Source organism: Acinonyx jubatus, chromosome C1, assembly GCF_027475565.1.
Source record: "Acinonyx jubatus isolate Ajub_Pintada_27869175 chromosome C1, VMU_Ajub_asm_v1.0, whole genome shotgun sequence".
Lineage (NCBI taxonomy): Eukaryota > Metazoa > Chordata > Mammalia > Carnivora > Felidae > Acinonyx > Acinonyx jubatus.
Window position 1 is genome coordinate 9,608,518 of NC_069381.1, and position 18,478 is coordinate 9,626,995.

The 18,478-nt window shown below is 42.4% G+C and overlaps 1 protein-coding gene across 6 annotated transcripts in view; it reads left to right on the forward strand.

The window, feature by feature from the left end:
- Positions 1 to 18,478, forward strand: part of PRDM2 (PR/SET domain 2) — a 122,782-nt gene that overhangs the window by 12,174 nt on the left and 92,130 nt on the right. For 4 of the 6 annotated variants that reach the window (XM_053203912.1, XM_027060824.2, XM_053203889.1 and 1 more), the window contains exon 2: positions 2,377 to 2,450. The exons of 1 other annotated variant lie outside the window; for it this stretch is intronic. In XM_053203912.1, coding sequence (XP_053059887.1) covers positions 2,442 to 2,450 — 9 coding nt within the window. In that variant the 5' untranslated portion in view covers positions 2,377 to 2,441. Of the gene's footprint in view, positions 1 to 1,201; positions 2,451 to 18,478 lie in introns of those variants that run through there. One more of the 6 variants, XM_053203885.1, reaches the window with a different exon arrangement.

Below are 18,478 nucleotides of genomic sequence, written 5' to 3' on the forward strand. Positions count from 1 at the left end.
CTTACGCTTGGTTTCACAGGCATAGAGACAGAGATGGTAATTCCTACCTCCTTCTCCCTACCACCTCTTCATTTTTCCCTAAAGCACTTTCATTATCTCATCTACTGCACATTTTACTGATTTTTGTTGTTGTTGTTGTTGTTGCGGGTCTGCGGGTCCCTTTCCCCAGAGGCAGGGATTTTCTGCTTACTGCTGAAAACAGTGGTTGACACAAAGATAGTAGGAGTTACGGTGAGATGGGAGTAAAAGTTGGTGAAGTGTGGTTAAGAAGCAATAGCAGAAGGGCACTTGGGTGGCTCAGTCAGTTAAGCATCCAACTCTTGATATCAGGTCGTGTCGTGATCTCATCGTTCATGAGATTGAGCCCCAAGTTGTGCTCTGTCCTTATAGAACGGAGCCTGCTTGGGATTCTCCCCCCCCCCCCCCCGAATAAACAGGTAAACAATTTTTTTAAGAAGAAGCACTAATAGAAACCAGTTATGAGACTCAGTTATGGCTGAGTTATCCAACTTCCTTGAACCTGTTTGTTGAGGGTGCTAGTACTTATCTTTGTAAAAATCAGCTGGACTGATTTACGTGACCATAGCACAGCGCCTGCTTATCTTGGGAGGAGCATCATAAGTGATAGTTACGATGATGATACCGAAGATTCTCATGGGAAGGACAAGACCATCTGAAGGAAATGGTAAAGCATCATAGCTCTTTCCAAAAGATCTTTCATTACAGTACTGGCATTTACTGCATTTTTTTTTTTTTTTTTTTTTTGGTTCCTTAAAGAGAGCTCCCTATGGCCGATGTTACTAAATCCATCCATAAAAGCTTCATAAGAGGGCAGGTGAAACCACTGATATTTTATTCACTTCTGGGTGCCAGGGTGTCCCTCATGGCCCTCCTAGTGGACTGTGTGGCATTCAGTAGGCATTGGTGACAGAGGGGGTTGAGGGACGCACACCTCGGGCCACTAACCTCATCACTGTTTAACACCCAAATACACTTTGAACTTTATAATGATTCCAAGTCTCATAGAAAAGGATCGATTATGTTCAAGGGGAGATGTATACTACAGAAAGACATGGTAAATATATATGAGAAAGATGCTCGATACTAAAATTTAAAGGAATGGACCTCATGGGCTAACCTCCAGTTACCTGAAATCATATTCTCTGAGTATTTCCTCATTAAGAGTTTGTATTGGTTGGGCTAGCACTGAGCTCTCTAACAAGATGCAAGTTACAGAATACATTTCCCTGTGCCATTTGTGAATAAAAACTAGTTCAGATGACCAGGCCCTAACTTAAATACAGTACCTTTGATTATTAAAGCTGATCAAGGTGAGTGTGGTGAAGTAGCTCAAGGGGAAATAAAAACCCAAAATCTTCATATTAATGAACTGGGACAAAATGTCAACGTGCTGTTTTTTATGATAGTGGGCAGGCAGCATATTCTGAGATGAAAAATGTCCCACGTTCCTTGGTTTATTAACAATTAGAACATAAGGTTCTACAATGTGAGTGGAGTCTTGTGGATCTAGGAAGGAAGGATAATTTATTAAAGCAAGTTCATGAAAAAATAGACCTATGACTGATGGTATGTGTGCCTGTACCTGCCAGAAACATTTAGAACGTTTCTGTGGAAGTGCTACTTAAAGCAGCACGACTCTCATTTATTGTGAGTGACTTCCAGTGCCTCCTAGGATGTACGTGGCAGAAAGGACTGTCTTCGTAGGTCGTCATTTAGAAACAAGTATGTCACATGCATTTACAAGAAATGATTTTGTCGTATCGTTTTAGTGTACTGTGAATATACGAATAAAGATTGTAAAGGAATATTGCAGTTCTTTCCAAACAGTTTTTATGAAAACATTTGTATTTTACTACACGGTTTTTGTTTTATTCCTCAAAGAGAACTCCCCATGGAAATGTTAGTAAATTCACCGCTGTACTTCAGGAACTTGAAAAACTAAATAATGTAAAGGGTCTAATTGTGTTTGCATTCAACACAGTATTGATATAAGTAAAAGAAAAACATTTACATTGCATAATAAATTACTCAGCAGTGCTTTGTGTTTCTATTAACAGAGCTAATCTGTTTCTTCTTAGGAATGATGCAATTTCACAGCAAAAATTTGATGTCATTCTAATGAGTCTGCTTTCAATTGTAGAGTACAATGAGGGCCTAGTAAAGATTAGTAAGAAATCTATTTTATTGTAGATAATAAATCTGCAAAGTAAGCTCTCAGCATAGATTGAAGTTGACCTGGCATGGAGTTGCTTTATGAATAGCCCTTTGAGCAAACTCTACAGTTCTGTATGTGGTTTGAAATCACTGTAAATGTGTAGGCAGGTACATATTACAATTGTCTGTTTTTCTTTTTAGGGCTCATGTAATCAAAGAAGTTTCTTTGTTGTGTGTAACTTTTCAGAACACAACAGGAATTGAAAATGAATCAGGTGAGTTTAAAAATAAGAATTTATACAAATACATTACCTAGATGCTAGACCAGTTCTTGATTTTTGAAGGATCAAAACACACACATTCATTTTCCCCTGATTTTCTTTTCTGTTTCTTCGCACCATTAACTAGCTCATTGCTTTCATAGTGTGCATTTGTTTGTGGAGTGGCCTGTGCTCTGTTTGGGCGTGGCTTGGCCTTTCTGAGGAAGCCTGCTCAGGGGACAGAGTCTTTGAGACCTCAGTTCAGACTTTCTGTTTTTACCTTTCCCCTGCCACGTTGTAGTGTTCATTTTTTGGTTTTGTTTTGAAGCTTATTAAGCTTTCATTTTTAATATTTTTTTTATTTTGTAAATTATCCATTGGTTGAAAAGGGAAGATTGAAATTTATTTTTAGAAGCTGAAACTGATCAAGTGGGAGACTTTATAAGCACTCTGTCCTTGAAAACCCTGTTAATAGAATACAAACAAGAAGGCAGATATTGAAATGTAAGATGTGTTTCTTAGTGGAAGAGGGTGTGGAGCTACCTGGGGATTAAACAGTTCTGCTGTGGAGATTTCTGGAGCCTCAGGGCTGTTCTGATAAGTAAAACCAGTTATATGGACTTAATGTATTTTAAACGAGGATTCTTATTTTCTGGTTTATTATCATTTTACTTGTAGTTAACAGAAATTCATGGGTGTTAGAGACATTCTCTTGAGATCTTCATAAACATTTAAAAAATATGAGAGACAAACTTGAAAATGTGAAGTCTAATTAGTAGTGTTGAGCTTAAAACTACCAGACTGGAAAACATTTTGTATCCCTCACTATCTGAGATTTTGGACACCTTTTTTTTCATCATTCACAGGTGCTTCTAACTGGAGTCCCACTTTTATTGGGGTGGGCTGCATTTAGTAAAGTTCAGTCCCGGGTTGCATTGAGAGATGTGACTTTTTTGGAATGGATTCTTTTGATTTTGTTTCATTACTTTTCTTTATCAAAAATATGTTTATTTTAATGCGGAGGACCATACATCATAAAAAATGAATCTGGTGAACACATGGGGCACATGGTTCCTATTATTTTACAACTTGCAGATTTACTGACATGCTTTTGAAGCCAAATTAGTTTTGAAATGGTCAGATGGGGGAGGGGAAAAGAGAACAGTGGATTGCCTAGTCATTGTTCCTCAAAGTTATGTGCACATATATGTCCTAGATTTCATTTCTCTTTCTCTCTTAAGACTGGTTCTGTATGTGAACTTGGTCACCCAAAGGAACTTGCTTTTCTCCTGTCTAGGAACTGTTGTTAGGAGTCTTGATTCTGGATTAGAACGATTGCGAGGGCTTCCATAGTGGAATCCAAATGTTGACGTTGCTTTTGTTGTATTGCTAATCAGCAGCCAGTTATTTTCAGGTGGCTACAGCTTTACCGGTAGGCTTACTAACGCATTAATTCTTACACCATATTAGGCTACTAATATTTTCTTTCTAACGTGTTTCGACCTGTTGGGCACCTCATACTTTTCACCCTGTGGCTCCCCTTACATCACACGACCTTGTGTGTGGAGAAAGTCCACATGCCATTCAGAAGAGTTGTAGCAATAACCATTTCTTTTTTGGCTCTTTTACAATTTCATTTTGTTTTTGACAAGTTTTAATATCAGATCTGCAGAAGACTGCCTTTGATGCCAAATGCCAAATATCAGGGGAAAAGTGTCCTCTTATGTTTCTAATGGTTAGCACATTTCTGATTTGGATGTAATTTACGTGGTCTGGTAGTAATGAAACTTTCATTTGGAGTATAAAAGTTGTCCGCTTTTTAGGAGTAAAATTTTCAGCATCTTTAGCTATATTTTCATTATCTGAGGAATATCGGTTGTATGATATTTAGACCTGATTATTATGTCATGGCATAAAATCTCTGAGTGTTTTTCAGCAGTTGTCTCAGTAATTTTTAAAAGTTAAGGATTGTTTCAGGACATTTTATCTTTTTCCCTCTTTTATTTATTTCCCCCTTTTCAGCCAGTGAAAATGAGCAATCAGTGCTTGAGAAACTTGGAAGTAACTACACAAAAATTCGGATATTAAAGTTTTAACTTGAATCAGATTGATTTTTTTTTTTTTTTTTTTTTAGTTTATTTATTTAAGTAATCTCTGTACCCAGCGTGGGGCTCGAACTCATGACCCTGAGATCAAGAGCTGCATGCTCCACCAACTGAGCCAGGCAGGCGCCCCTGAACCAGATTGACTTTTAATTAAAATCATAATGGTGATGTTACGCTGAGATTATTCCCTGTAGGTACCAAGCAGCTTTGCTTAGATGAACTTTAGCAGTCAGAGCAATCTCTTATAGTGGGAATGGTCTCAAAGAGGGTAGTACTGTATCATTCATTCATGTGTTTGCTGGTTGAGTTTTAGGGACTGAAGTATCCTCTGAGTGAGCAGACCATACTGTTTGTAAATGAGTCCTTTAGAAGAAACAACAGACTCCAGAGTCTCACGGTATATTAAACACTAACTATTGGAGCAACATTCTGAACTGCTCAGTCTTACCAGTGTGTTCCAAGTCGTTCCTGGTGTGGTAGCTCACCAGGCTCTCTCTCTGACCCTAGCCCTGGGCTGCACAAAGCCTCCAGATCCACATGTTCTTTGTCCTTCTTTCTCTTCCAGTTTGTTCTCCATTCAACACTTAGCCCTTCTCTTATCTTCCCAACTCGGAACTCCACTCGTGTTGCCCGTGATCCTTTGTTCCAGCTCAGTGCAGGCTGGTTGGCAGACAAGAGGAGAGCCATTCTGTTTCCCGACTTCCTTCTCCCAGTTTCTTTTCTCTCCCATTTTAAATCATAGGTGTCCTTTACTTCATTAACATTCTACACCCATCCCAATATTTAACTTTTCAGATGTTCCACTATTTTCTTTCTTTTTTCCCCCATAGATTTATCTAGGAGCATCCAAAACTTTAAAAATTACTTTCTCGTTGAATAAAGAGTTTAGAATGCTTTACTTTATAGAATATCAAAGGTGAGCAAAGTTCCATAATGTGAATATGCTTATAGTAGCTTAAAATAGGTATGCTAGAGTTTAATACCACTTCCTGTCTACTGAGTGCTTAACCAACAGGCCAGGCACTCCATTAAATATTGCATATGTACTTTCTCACTAATTGAGTCTTTGCATCCACTCTATGAAGTGTAGGTAGTATAACAACTTTATGGACGAAGGCAGTTAAAGCCCAGAGAGGTGGCCGTGGTTTGCCCACGGCCACTCAAACAGTAAGTGATAGAGCTCTGATTCACACCGTCACTCGTCAAATTCCAAAGCTAAGGTTCCAGGTCACCATTTTATACTGCCGTTATTAGTCAGGATAAGCTCTGTTATGCTGTGCTAACAAAAAGCAGCTCCAAAATCTCAGGGGCTTAATACAACATTTGTTTATTTCTTGTTTTTGCTACACATCCTGTGTGGATCTGCCTTTGTAGTTGCTCAAGAACCAGAGATGATGAAGGCTTTGTCTCAGTATACATCACTTCTACTCACATCTGATTAGCCAAAGTTAGTCATATGGCCACATCTGACTTAAAACTCTGGTATTAGGGGCTGGCTGGGGGGCAGTACAATCCTGCGGGGAAGAGAGGAGAACCATGGCATCTTGGGTATAGCCTCGGTGATTTGTTTCCCCAGCTTTATTGAGATCTAATTGACACGGGGCATTGTGTAAGTTTTAGCCCTAGTGAGGTAATACAGCTGCCTTGATTTCTGATTTATTGAATCACACATAGGTGGGTTTTTTTTTTTTTTTTGAATCTTTGTGTAACTCAGGTTGTTACTAACACTTGAAATTTTCTATCAACAAAGCAGCTTATGATTGCAGCATTTCTACATCCAGATGAACGATCTGCTATTGCCAGTAGCAAAACAGTTTTAGCAGCGTAGCCTTCCAGACTTTAAATAAAAGTTTTGTACAGTGAAATAACAAAAGAAGCTTTTAATCACTGGATGCTGCAGATCCAACCCTGAGCACTGGGATAAGCAGTCCCCGGTTCCATTCTCTTCTCTGTTCTGGGTGTTCACTTGCTCCCTCATTCATCCTGCCATTGATGGACTGGATGGCACCCCTGGGTGTTGTGGGTTCCACAGTGAACTAGATAGGCCAGGGCTCTGCTCTGCTGCTTACCTACTCAGAGATGGTTGAAAAGCGGAAGACGAGACCATTTTAGATAGCGAAAAGTGCCGTGAGGACGGCGAAACAAGGCGGTGTGATAAAGAGTGATGAATGGGGGCAGCAGGGAGTTTCTTCGGATTACATGGTCAGAGAAGGCTGCTCTGAAGAGGTGACTAACAGTTAAAACAGACTCAAGTGGTAGCCAAGAACTAGGTATGTGAAGATCCAGGGAAAGAAAATTCTAGGTAGAGCGATCAGTAGTGAGTGCAAAGGCTCTGAGGTGGGAATGAGCTTGCTGGTTCAAACACAGACAGAACAGGCCAGGGCCTGGAGCTTGGCAGGCATTAGGGGGGCTCTGAGACAAGATGGAGTTGGGGAGAGGCTGGGGTCAGATTTATAGAGCCTTAAGGGCCATAGGAAGAAGCTTATGTTTTACTCTAAGTGCAGTGGGAAGCGACTGGACAGTGACATGATCTGGTTTCCATTTTTTAGAGTAGCACCTTTATCTTTATTGGGCAAGAGTATAGTAATATGTTTGTTCACTATTGAGATTAATGCCGTAGTTGAAGATAGTTTCTTCAGTCGGACAATTTAAAGGACCTGCCAGCTTTTTGAAAGAGGGTACTTTCTTGGTGTGTTTTAGAACTCTTTGGCTACTGTTGTTTTCCAGAGACCGTGTAAAGGTTGTTTTGTTTGGTGTCCGCATCTCTTTATTGTTATTGCGGTCATATTCTTCTGCTCATTCCTTCACCAAACACGATTTAATGCTGTTTCAGTAAACTGAAGCTTGTTTCATCCTCTCTCCCCCTCACTGTTTGCTCCCAGAATAGTAGCTAAGAGTCTTGTTTGCAAGTTTAAACAAAGAAGACTTGTTCATAGAATTTGAAATATTAGCGCTCTAATTCTTGGATGTCTTTTGCTGGTGACAACAATGAACTGTGGTACTTATCATTAGTCTGTTGTAGAATAGCATGTATCTTAGTGTGATATACTATGACACATTCTCGATGTCAAGTCATGTTCATGTTTAGTCTAAACTCTTCTGTCAGACACTGCTGTTGCTCTCCAGTGTTGATGTTTACGTTGATGTTTAAGGGGCGCCTGGGTGGCTCACTCAGTTGAACATCCGACTTTGTCTCAGGTCGTGATCTCATGGTTTGTGGGTTTGAGCCCCATGTCGGGCTCTGTGCTGACAGCTCAGAGCCTGGAGCCTGCTTCGGATTCTGTGTCTCCCTCTTTCTCTGCCGCTCCTCTGCTCATACTGTCTCTCTCTCTCAAAAATAAATAAACATTAAAATTTAAAAATAAAGTTCATGTTTAAGAAACTAGGTGCTTTAATTAAATTGATGAAAACGGGTATGATCATTTATGGTCGTTTTCTGGATAGAATATGTAAAAAGAGTTTGATACAAATTTATTTTATTAAAATTTTTTTTAAATTTATTTTTGAGAGAGAGAGAGAGAGAGAGAGAGAGAGAGAGAGAGACAGGGTATGAGTGGGAGAGGAGCAGAGAGAGAGACAGGAAGACACAGAGTCTGAAGCAGGATCCAGGCAATGAGCTGTCGGCACAGAGCCCGATGCAGGGCTCTAACCCATGAACTGCGAGATCATGACCTGAGCTGAAGTCGGACGCTTATCCAGCTGAGCCACCCAGGTGCCCCTAGTTACTGATACAAATTTAAATGAGATACCAGTAAAACTTGCTTATTTTTATATTTTTAAAAATGAAAACATTAGTACGTATTGTCTATGTCAGATTGTACTTGCAGCCTCCTGTAACAGCAGCCAATGCCAATGCCATGCTATATATATAACGCCATGTAGTGGAGTTACCTTCCTGATCCCAGTGGATGTGTATCTAAGAGGTGGGGGCTGGCTAGGGAGCAGAGCAGGCTGGTTCTAGGGCACCTGTGTGCTTGGAGCAGAGCAGATGAAGGAGAGGTGTGGGCTCAGCTCTGTGGTCATTGTAAAGAACAGAGTAGACTTTGCCTAAGGAGATGGGAGACCGTCGGAGGGTTTTGAGCAGAGGAATGGTTGAGTTGGGTTTGAAAAAAATTTTGATTAAAAAATTTTTTTTACTACGTCATCAGTATTTTATCTTTGGTTTTCTGGGACCATTACAGTTTCATTTGGACATGATTTAAAGAGGACAGTGTATAATTCATTTACTTATTTTACTTTAAAAGCCCAACATTGAGGTATCGTTTGTGTGCATTAAATATACTCATTTGAGAGACGTCTGGGTGGCTCAGTTGGTTAAGCAACTGACTCTTAATGTCAGCTCAGGTCATGATCTCACGGTTTGTGAGTTCAGGCCCCACATTGGGCTGTGCACTGGCAGTGCAGAGCCTGCTTGAGATTCTCTTTCTCTCTCTCTCTCTGCTCTTCCCACACACTCTCAAAATAAATCAATAAAGTTTAAAAAATTTTAATTTTCATTTTTTATAATGTTTATTTTTGAGAGAGAGAGGGAGAGAGAGCAAGAGCATAAGTGAACGGGTGTCAACAGGGGAGGGGCAGAGAGAGGGAGACGCAGAATCCGAAGCAGGCTCCAGGCTCTGAGCTGTCAGCACAGAGCCCGACGCGGGGCTCGAACTCACGAACCAGGAGATCATGACCTGAGCCAGACTTGGATGCTTAACTGACTGAGCCACCCAGGTGCCCCTAAAATTTTTTTTAAATGTACCTGTTTGAAGTGCGCAAGTCTTAAGATTGCCAGATACCTGCACTCAGTTCTCTCAAGGTACAGAACACTTCCTTTACCCCAAAAATTCTTTCCTGCTGCTCTGCAGTTAGTGTCACTTCCCCACCCCCCAGTCCTTACCCCAGGCAGGCACTGATTGGCTTTCTGTCCCTCTGGATTGTTTTTTCCTGTTCTAGAATTTCACGTGAGTGGAATTGTTAGTACTTGCCTTTTGTATTTGTCCCCCCTCCTTTTTTTTTTTTTTTTTTAATGTTTATTTATTTACTTAGAGCACGAGCAAGGGAGGGACAAAGAGAGAGGGAGAGAGAGAATCCCATGCAGGCTCTGCACTGTCAGTACAGGGCCTGAAGTGGGGCTCAATCCTATGAGCTCTGAGATCATTGACCTGAGCTGAAATCAAGAGTCAGACACTCAACCGACTGAGCTACCCAGGCGCCCCTGTGTTTGTCTCCTTTTGATCAGCGTGGTGTTTTTGAGATTCATCATGTTGTTATAGGTGGTAGTTTATTCCTTTCACAGAGGACGCTTTATGGGGGGCAGCAGACCATGTGACCATTCAGATACATCTGTTCATAGATGTATTTCCAAAGATTTGGTAAAGCCTTGAATGGCTTTCTATCTTTGGTTTTAGGTTATCTTCCCCACTTTTTTCCTAATCCTGGGTATATATGCATAATGACGTATAAAACGTTGAAACCACTTTTGCTGTTGTAGCATGTTATTAATATAGAATTAGATTTGTGTAAGTAATTATAAATGCGAATTTGATTTTTCAGGCTTTTTAAAAAGAGACTTCCAAGTAAGGTGATTCTTATGTGTGTCATAACTTAAACTTCGATTAATGAATGTATAGTTCAGAAAATTAACATGTTTAATAATGATGGCACTTAAATCTCATTTTGAATCATGTATTCTACTAGATAAATTGGCAGTTTTTATAAGATCTGGGACATTGTCTTTGTGAATGAAAGTATTAGATTATTTCTGAAATTTGAAAAAGAATTAGCAACTTGGATGACATTTTTCTTATATAACTGTGGGAGGAACTCTGGCAAGAAGGTTTACATTTTTTGTTATTCTGATATTAATGCTTTGGCAAAGAAAAAGGTTTTGTAGGATTGTTTTGCTCTTCCTCAACTTTGCTGTGTGGTGACTCACTTTCACCCTCAGTCCTTCACAGGACTCCACAGGGAGTGGACTTTCGTCCTTCACAGCCACTCCATCTGTGTGACCTTGGGCAAGTCACTTGACCTCTTGGTATTTGCTTTCCTACCTGTTAAATAGAGATAATAGTGGTGACCACCCCATGTGGTTGTGGTCAAGAGTAAATGAGTTAATAAACGTCAAGGCCAGCGCCTGGCATGTAGGAAACACTGTAGGTATCATCATCACCATTATTTTCAGCTCGTAAGGAAGTGCTGATTCTGTCCTGTAACATACTTTCTAAGCACTGTTAGTGCTTTTGTTCAGACCAAGTCATTACTTTGGATTTTCACAGAAACCCCCTCATTGACCACTGCTTGGCTGACGGTCTCTCTCTCTGTGGGACCATTCTCTGTATGTCTTGAGTACTGTATTCATACAGCATAAACCTGAGCATATAGGAAATTAGAAAAGCAGGCAATTATTGTGAGTTGTTTGGAAAGTCTTCATGGATGAATGGATTTGAACTTGACCTGGAAGGATATAGAAGATACTGACTGGTCAGAAGAATTGAGGGCCAGAAGGATCAGAGGTCTGGGGGCCCTGTTGGCTGAAAGCCTGATCTGTGAAAGACGCCAAGGAGTTGGAGGACCTCCAGAGAGTGGTGCCTGTAGGGACTGGGGAGGAACTTTGAGAGTAAAATCGAGATTTTTCTGTGATTTCTTCCAACAGAATTTTTCTTTTTCTTTTCTTTCTTTTTTTTTTTTTTTAAGGCTGTGGCTAGACCAAGCAAACTCCCACCTGACTTGAAAGGCTGTTGCTCCTTGGTTTGCTGCTTGGATGAAGGTGGTTTGAAATTTGGCAGCTCAGTCTCAGCAGTAACAGACTCACTAGGAGGCAGCAGAACCCTCCTTCAGGGGCATGTCAGGTTGAGAAGAGCTCTTAGGTCTAATTACTTTGCTTCTCTTCAACCTCGAGAGACTCTACAACCAGTAAAGTAACCACTGGTTTATTTAGAAAGTTAAAAAAAAAAAAAGGAATTCTGAACCGGATGCTTTATAGGATGATTAATCAAGAAGGCAGAGGGTTTAGAGAAGTTGAATAGGGAACAGACTGGAAGCCAGAAGACCTTCTCATCACGTCCTGTCACTCCCCTGCCCAAGACCTTCTACTTGTGTCCTGCTGCTCTCTAAATGAGCTCCAGTCTCTCTCTACCCTGACCTTCAAGGTTCTGCAGGTTCTGGCGGCAGCCGCCTCTGCTTTCTCCCTGGCTCGCTGTGACCTGGCCACGGTGGTCTCATTTTATTCCTGAACGTGCCAAGCCCTTTGTCCCCTTAGTACGTTTCCCTGGAATGCTCGCTCCTTAATGCGTGGCCATTCTCATCTTTCAGGTCCAAGTGTCTGTGTGTGTGATCTTCTCTAAGATGTCCCCCCGCACGCAGCTGCCCTGACGAGGACAGTGCCCCCTCCTTATCTGTTTATCACACTCTTTTTAAAAAAAAAAAAAATTTTTTTTAAAGTCTTTATTTATTTTTGAAAGAGAGAGACAGAGTGTGAGCAGGGAAGGAGTAGAAAGAGAGGGAGACACAGAATCCGAAGCAGGCTCCAGGTCCCGAGCTGTCAGCACAGAGCCCAACGCGGGGCTCGAACTTACGAACCGTGAGATCATGACCTGAGCCGAAGTCGGAGCTCCACCGACTGAGCTGCCGAGGTGCCCCATCACACTCTTTATTTCACTGGTCGCAGTGGAATACCTGGTCAGGTGGGCAGAACCCATCTGTCTTCGCTGCTGCTTTCCTCGGTAGTGCAGTGCTGGCACGCGGGGTGCTCGTCTGCCCTTCGCAGGATGAGGGGATTGCTGTGTTATTTCAGGCTGAAGGGTGACTACAGCGGTGGGAAGTGGAGAAGGATCAGATACCACACATACTGCAAGCTCACCAGCAGATTCGACTGTTGACTTCTCCCCCTTCGTGGAACCTTTTCCCCAGCCTTTCTGACATCATGTTCTTGATGCCCCTTCTGCCACGGTGACATCGTGCCTGGTCTTACCTCCCACTCTTAGATAGTGACATCCTGAGGGCTTTGTCCTTGCTTGTCTCTCTTCTCTGATCTCATCCACTCCCCTGGACTCCATGGCCAGTTGAGTCTGTACACCCTCACAGCCATCTCTGTGCACACAGACCTCCTGCACTTGACTGCCAGGTACTTGTTTGTTGACAGCAACCACTGCTCGGGGCTTGGCATCCTGTGCCAGGCGCCGGGTGCAGCGGTGAGTGAAACGGAACCTGCCCCCTGGGTCTGCAGCTTAAACCTGCCTCTGGTGGAGAGGCCATTAAACCAGCCAGCCAGTAAGTGCTTACAAAGTGCAAAGTGCTGGGGGAGGTGGGGAGAGGTGGGGCGTGTGGTAATGGAGCCTTAGGGGAAATCCTGCTTGGTAGGACAGTGGGGACTGGCTTCCTTAGGGCAGGGCAGAGGCCCAGAGCCCTGCAGGCAAAATGACACCCTCCTGCCTTGATAGGTCTTGGCCCAACCAGGCTGGTGCTTAAAGTAAGGGGTAGGAACTCTCTTCTGCTTTTCTATCAGACCCAGGCAGGAGCCCCAAAGGGGCATGGACAATAACTGGTTGCCTTTAATTGCCTTTGAAGCTATTTATCCCAGGTTGTTCTGGTATGCTTTGCTTGTTCTCCGTTAGCAATTCAGAGTGAAACCCTTAAAACGGAACCCCCCCCCCCCTTGCCTTTGGGAACAGCTCCTCCAGTTGTAGTGGAGAAGTTGGGGAGGTAGGGTGCGAATGTGCGGACCCCACCCTCCTTCCTCCTCTTGGTTTAGTTAGTCTCTCAGAATGTCTCCTGATCTCTGCTTCTCAGTCCTGAGATGGGAGGTGCTGGAAGAGCAGAGGTGGTCTCTCGTGCAGCAATCATCAGGCTTTTGTTTATGTGCCTTAGATCTTTGGATATTTACCATGTGAGAAATTGAAGCAATTTTTTTTTCTTTTTTGTGAAGTAAACTCTGCAGCCACTGTGGGGCTTGAACTCACGACCCCAAGATCAAGAGCCCCAAGCTCTGCCGAATGAGCAAGCTCTACCGAATGCGCCCCTTGAAACAAAAATTCTTTGAACAATGTTGAGGGAGTATAGCTTCACAGGAAGTGGCAGAAATAGTACAGAGCCCTATACTCTTCTTCACTCAGTTTTTCGTGGTGGTAACATCTTACTTTATTACAGTATCAAAACCAGGAACTAGACCTAGTTCAGGAGTTGGTTAGACTACAGTCCTTACTCATAGTTCAGAAATTTTTAAAACATGAGATTAGACAATCACACATCCATTAGCCAGTGGAATGATGACATCATCACTTGTCATAAACCCTGAAAACCTCCCCTCTACATGCCTGAGGATGAAAAAGGCAGGTAACATCCTAGGACTATTGTTGAAATAGCCCTGACCCTGTGGACCCCCCAAAGGTGGCCCTAAATGACCGTGAGATACCCCACTGGCTTGGTTGGAACGTGCACTCTGGAGTCTGTCTGGATTTTATCTTGGCTCTGCTACTTTATTTTTCTTATTTTTATTTTTTATGTGTTTTTAAAAATTTTATTTTAGAGAAAGAGAGTGTAAGAGGGGGAGGGGCAGAGGGAGAGAGAGAGAATTAAGCAGGTTCCACACGCAACTCAGAGCCTGATGCAGGACTCGATCCCTTGACCCTGGGATCATGACCCGACATCAGGAGTCCGACGCTCAACCGACTGAGCCACTCAGGTGCCCCTTGGCTCTGCTACTTTAAAACCACGCAGCTTGGGAGAGTTACTTGGCAGGGCAGCTCTGTGGCATAGTATTTGAGAACCCAGACCCTGAAGCCTGACTGTCTGGGTTTGAATCCTGCCTCTGCCACTTACTAGCCATGACTGTGGGCAGGTCTCAGTTTCATCTGTAGAGTGAGGATCATGAAGGTGCCCACAGCCAGAGTGGCGGTGTAAAGATTAAACGAGCTGGTTAAAAGATTAAAAGAGCTTGCAGTAGCGTCCGAGTGGCGTCCTGAACATCCAGCGGTGTTAGCTGTGATTATTGCGAGGTAATGCAGGAAAAACATTTAGCGCAGAGCTTGGTCCAGAGGAAGGAGTAAAAGTCATACTCCTGACGCTCCCCCACCATCCAGCATGGGAAGTCATCGTGAGCCAAAGGAAAGGTATTAGGTATTAGGGGAAGGGAAAAAGCAGTTCTCTGAAAACTTTGTGAGCAGAGGGCCCGGATCAGCTTTGTGAACCATCGTACCTTCACTGCTCAGCGCAGGGCCAGCCTGGAGCGGGCTCTCAGGAAGTGCTTGTTAATGACTGAGTGATGGACTGAGTGAAGGAGAGCTGCTTGTGGCCACGAGTCGGGGAGGGGAAGGAATACTGACTGCCTTCTTTTGAGTTTGAGTTAGGAAGTTGGAGACCTTGATTTAATGAGATCAATAACAAAGCTTATTAAGTTAACTTAAATTTAACACATTAAATTTAACATACGCTGTTCTAGATCAGTTCACTGAGACACGTTTGGAGCCTTTACTTCATCAAGCGGTGAAGTAAACGAGCTCTTCTGTTTCCTGTTACGTAATAGGAAAGTAGAGAAGTCCTTGTAACGTCCTCTGTGCTTACCACAGTGATCGGTGTCCAGAAACCCTTGAAACAGGAACGTGCCTTTATTCTGGGATGGCAAGGATGGGCGGTTGGCCACTCCAGAAGGGGGAGCAAGGGTCCTTCCTGGAGCCTGCAGTTTGGTCTCTGGTTGGTCACCTTCTATTCCTCATATTCTGTGTAGTTCAGCAGGTGATCCATTTCTCCTAAGGTGTTACCCCTACCTACCTCTCCCGCGTCAGCTCCAGCTGCTTTTCCCTCACCTTCTCTGCTCTGGACTCGCTGGTCTTTTTGCCTGTCTGTTCTGTGATCATATCAAGCTTATTCTTGAGTCAGCAAGGGTCCTTGCTGATTACCTGTCCTGGTGTGTTTGCCCCCATACTGTCACATGATGCCCTTCTACTTCTTGAAGCTCTCTGTTTAAAATAGCACCCTACCCATCTCCGTCACTGTGTCCTCCTCTTGTGCCTAATTTTTCTTCAGAGCATCAGAAAGTACCAGGCATTGTATATCCTTGGTTGATTTTGTCGGTCTTCCTCCATAGAGTGACACATTGTTAAGGCAAAGGAGGTGCTTAAAACATTGCCTGGGCCGTAGAAGGGACTCAAAAATTGAGTAGATGCTGCAATTTCTTTTAGAGAAAAATTGATCTGGGAAGTAGTCCCAGGATCAAATGGTGATCTTCAGTGTAGACCTTGTTTAGAGTATATGACCTTGTTTAGAGTATAATATTACATCTAATACTTGACCTTGTTTAGAGTATAATATTACATCTAATACTCTAAGGATGTTCATATATATAAATATACGTGTATATGTATGTTTGTGTGTATAAATGAGATCTCAGTTTATATATGGGTGGGGGAGAGAAATTTTCTTTTAAATAGTCTTTTGTTCTAAAGGTTTACTTGTAAGTTGCATGCTAAGAATTGAAAGCATATATCACATTTTCTAAAAAAGAATTCTTATGTTGACCCAGAAATATACCTACCTCACATTCAAGAAATTCAGGCACATGGAAAAAATGCTTTCCGATAGATGACCCAGCTATTTTATTTATTTCTAGCCCTCCTTTTTCTAAAAAAGCTTTAAGTTGGTTTACAAGAATTATGTATTCATTCAGGTATTTAAATGACAACAAACATGTTGTGTCCCCTGCTAAGCATTGGGAACGCAACATCGAATAAGATAGATACCATCTGGGGCGCCTGGGTGGCTCAGTCGGTTGAGCGTCCGACTTCAGCTCAGGTCACCATCTCGTGGTCCGTGAGTTCGAGCCCCGCGTTGGGCTCCGTGCTGACAGCTCAGAGCCTGGAGCCTATTTCGGATTCTGTGTCTCTCTCTCTCTCTGACCCTCCCCCATTCATGCTCTGTCTCTCTCTGTCTCAAAAATAAATAAATGTTAAAAAAAAAAAAAAAGATACCATCTGTCTTCACTGTAGTTTATCAGAGGAGGTACATTAAACACATAATTTTACAACTAATTATTAAAATTGTGATAAGAACTATGAAGGTAAACTAAGGAAGGGAAGAGGCAGTTTCCAGCTGGGGCCATCGCAGCTGGAAAGGTGAGAGCCAGGTCCTGGGGCTGCCAGGGTTGGCTTGGTGTGGTTGGAAGTCTGCAAATTTTAGGCGAGTCTTGTGGTGTGAAGGCTACTAAAATATAAACAAAAAGCTTTCCTCCACTAGGTAAATGAGCCCAAATTTACAAGCAGGGAGGGGTTCACCAAAAGCAGGTAAATAAATGCATAGGAATTTGTCTTATCTTTTTTCTTGGGGCACTTGGGGCACCTTTCTGTTCACAGGTGTATCAGAAATGTTAACACACGTGGCCTCCAAATTACACTCCAGTGACACATTTCCCGTGGGAATGACCATTCCTGCCTCAGGAGCCGTTGGCTGCTGTCACTGCCATGGAAGTTGGGAGGTTTTAGGGCAGAGGTTCTCAGATTCTGTTCTAGCAGAAATTTTTTCTTTCTTTTTTTTTTTCAGGTTTATTGAGGTATAATTGACGAATTGTAAGATATATGAAGTATACATAGTGGTAATTTGATATATGTGTAACCATCTAGTTAATTACCCCATCCATCATCTCTCATATTTATCCTTTTCCTTTTTTTTTTTTTTTTTTTTGTGAGAACATTTCTCTTAGCAGATTTCAATTCTATAATTCAGTGCTATCACCTAGAGTTAGCATGTTTTACATTAGATCCTCAGACCTTATCCAGCAGAATCTTAACTGGAAAGAGCACAGTAGTTATGAACATGGGCTCAGGGTCAGACAGACAAAGGTTCAAATCCTGGTCTTGAGCAACTTAGACCACTTCCCTAAGCCTCAATTTCCTCCTTAATGGGTGTGTTGGTGTTGGGGGTGGGGGTGAGGGGATAGGGCAGGGGCGGTGCCAGAGGAAGCAATGACAGTCCCTGCCCCTTGAGCTGTTTGGAGTAAATGCCATCATGCATAGAAGACGGTTAGTACAGTGCCTTGTACTGAGGCCCCGAGGACTTTCTCAGGAAATGCTAACTTATTAGTATTATTGTCATTGTGTCTGGAAGTACCAGTTTAGAGTAGCTGATGCACTGTCTTTTCAAAGCTCCTAGGGAGGTTAAATGGTGTCAGATCCTTTTAAATCTTAGGCTAGGGTCCTATCTGAGGAAGGAGAAGAAAACTTCCTCACGCTGCTAAGTGGCCATGTGCTGATGGGACTCAGAGCCTTAGCTAAGTACTTCTTCATGTTTGTCCATGTTATTATTTGTCCAGTGATCATTATGTAGCCTAGGGTGCCCACTGCCAGTTTAATACCTGTTCCCCCTTTGGAAAAAACAGGTGATCCTGTTTCCAGAATCACCATCTATAGATTAAAGTTTTAAAAATGGGGTACCATATTTAAAAGTGAGAAATTTGTGTGCTGAGTTTATTCATACTGTAGCTAATTAAAAACACCATCAGACCCATTTTCGGGGGCAGTTCTGGCATTCTTGTGTTTTGAAAGGCATTTAACGTGTGCTTGGTATTATTGTCAGAACCAAGCTGTAGAGCAGCAGGCTCACGGCGTTCGTGCTTCCGGAGTGCCGGCACTGTGAGCTTTTGCCCTGTTTGAGAAGGGAATCTCCGTCCCTGGGGGCCCGCTTGTGTGCATCCCGACTCGAAAAAGGCCAGAGAATGGACCTTCATAATGAGTTGCTCCTTGCTGGCGGATTTATTTCTCTTAAAGCAGCCTATTGATACTTTAAACAAACAAACAAACAAACAAACACAGCACAGAAAACATCAAAAAAAATAATGTTGGGATTACACAAACGTGGATGATTTCTTGTCTTTGTACAAAACATTCTTAAAAGCTATAAGAGCTTCATTGTGGGGAAGTTAACTTCCTTAGGTTGGAGTTTGCTTTTTGCTTACTTTGGTATCTTTGA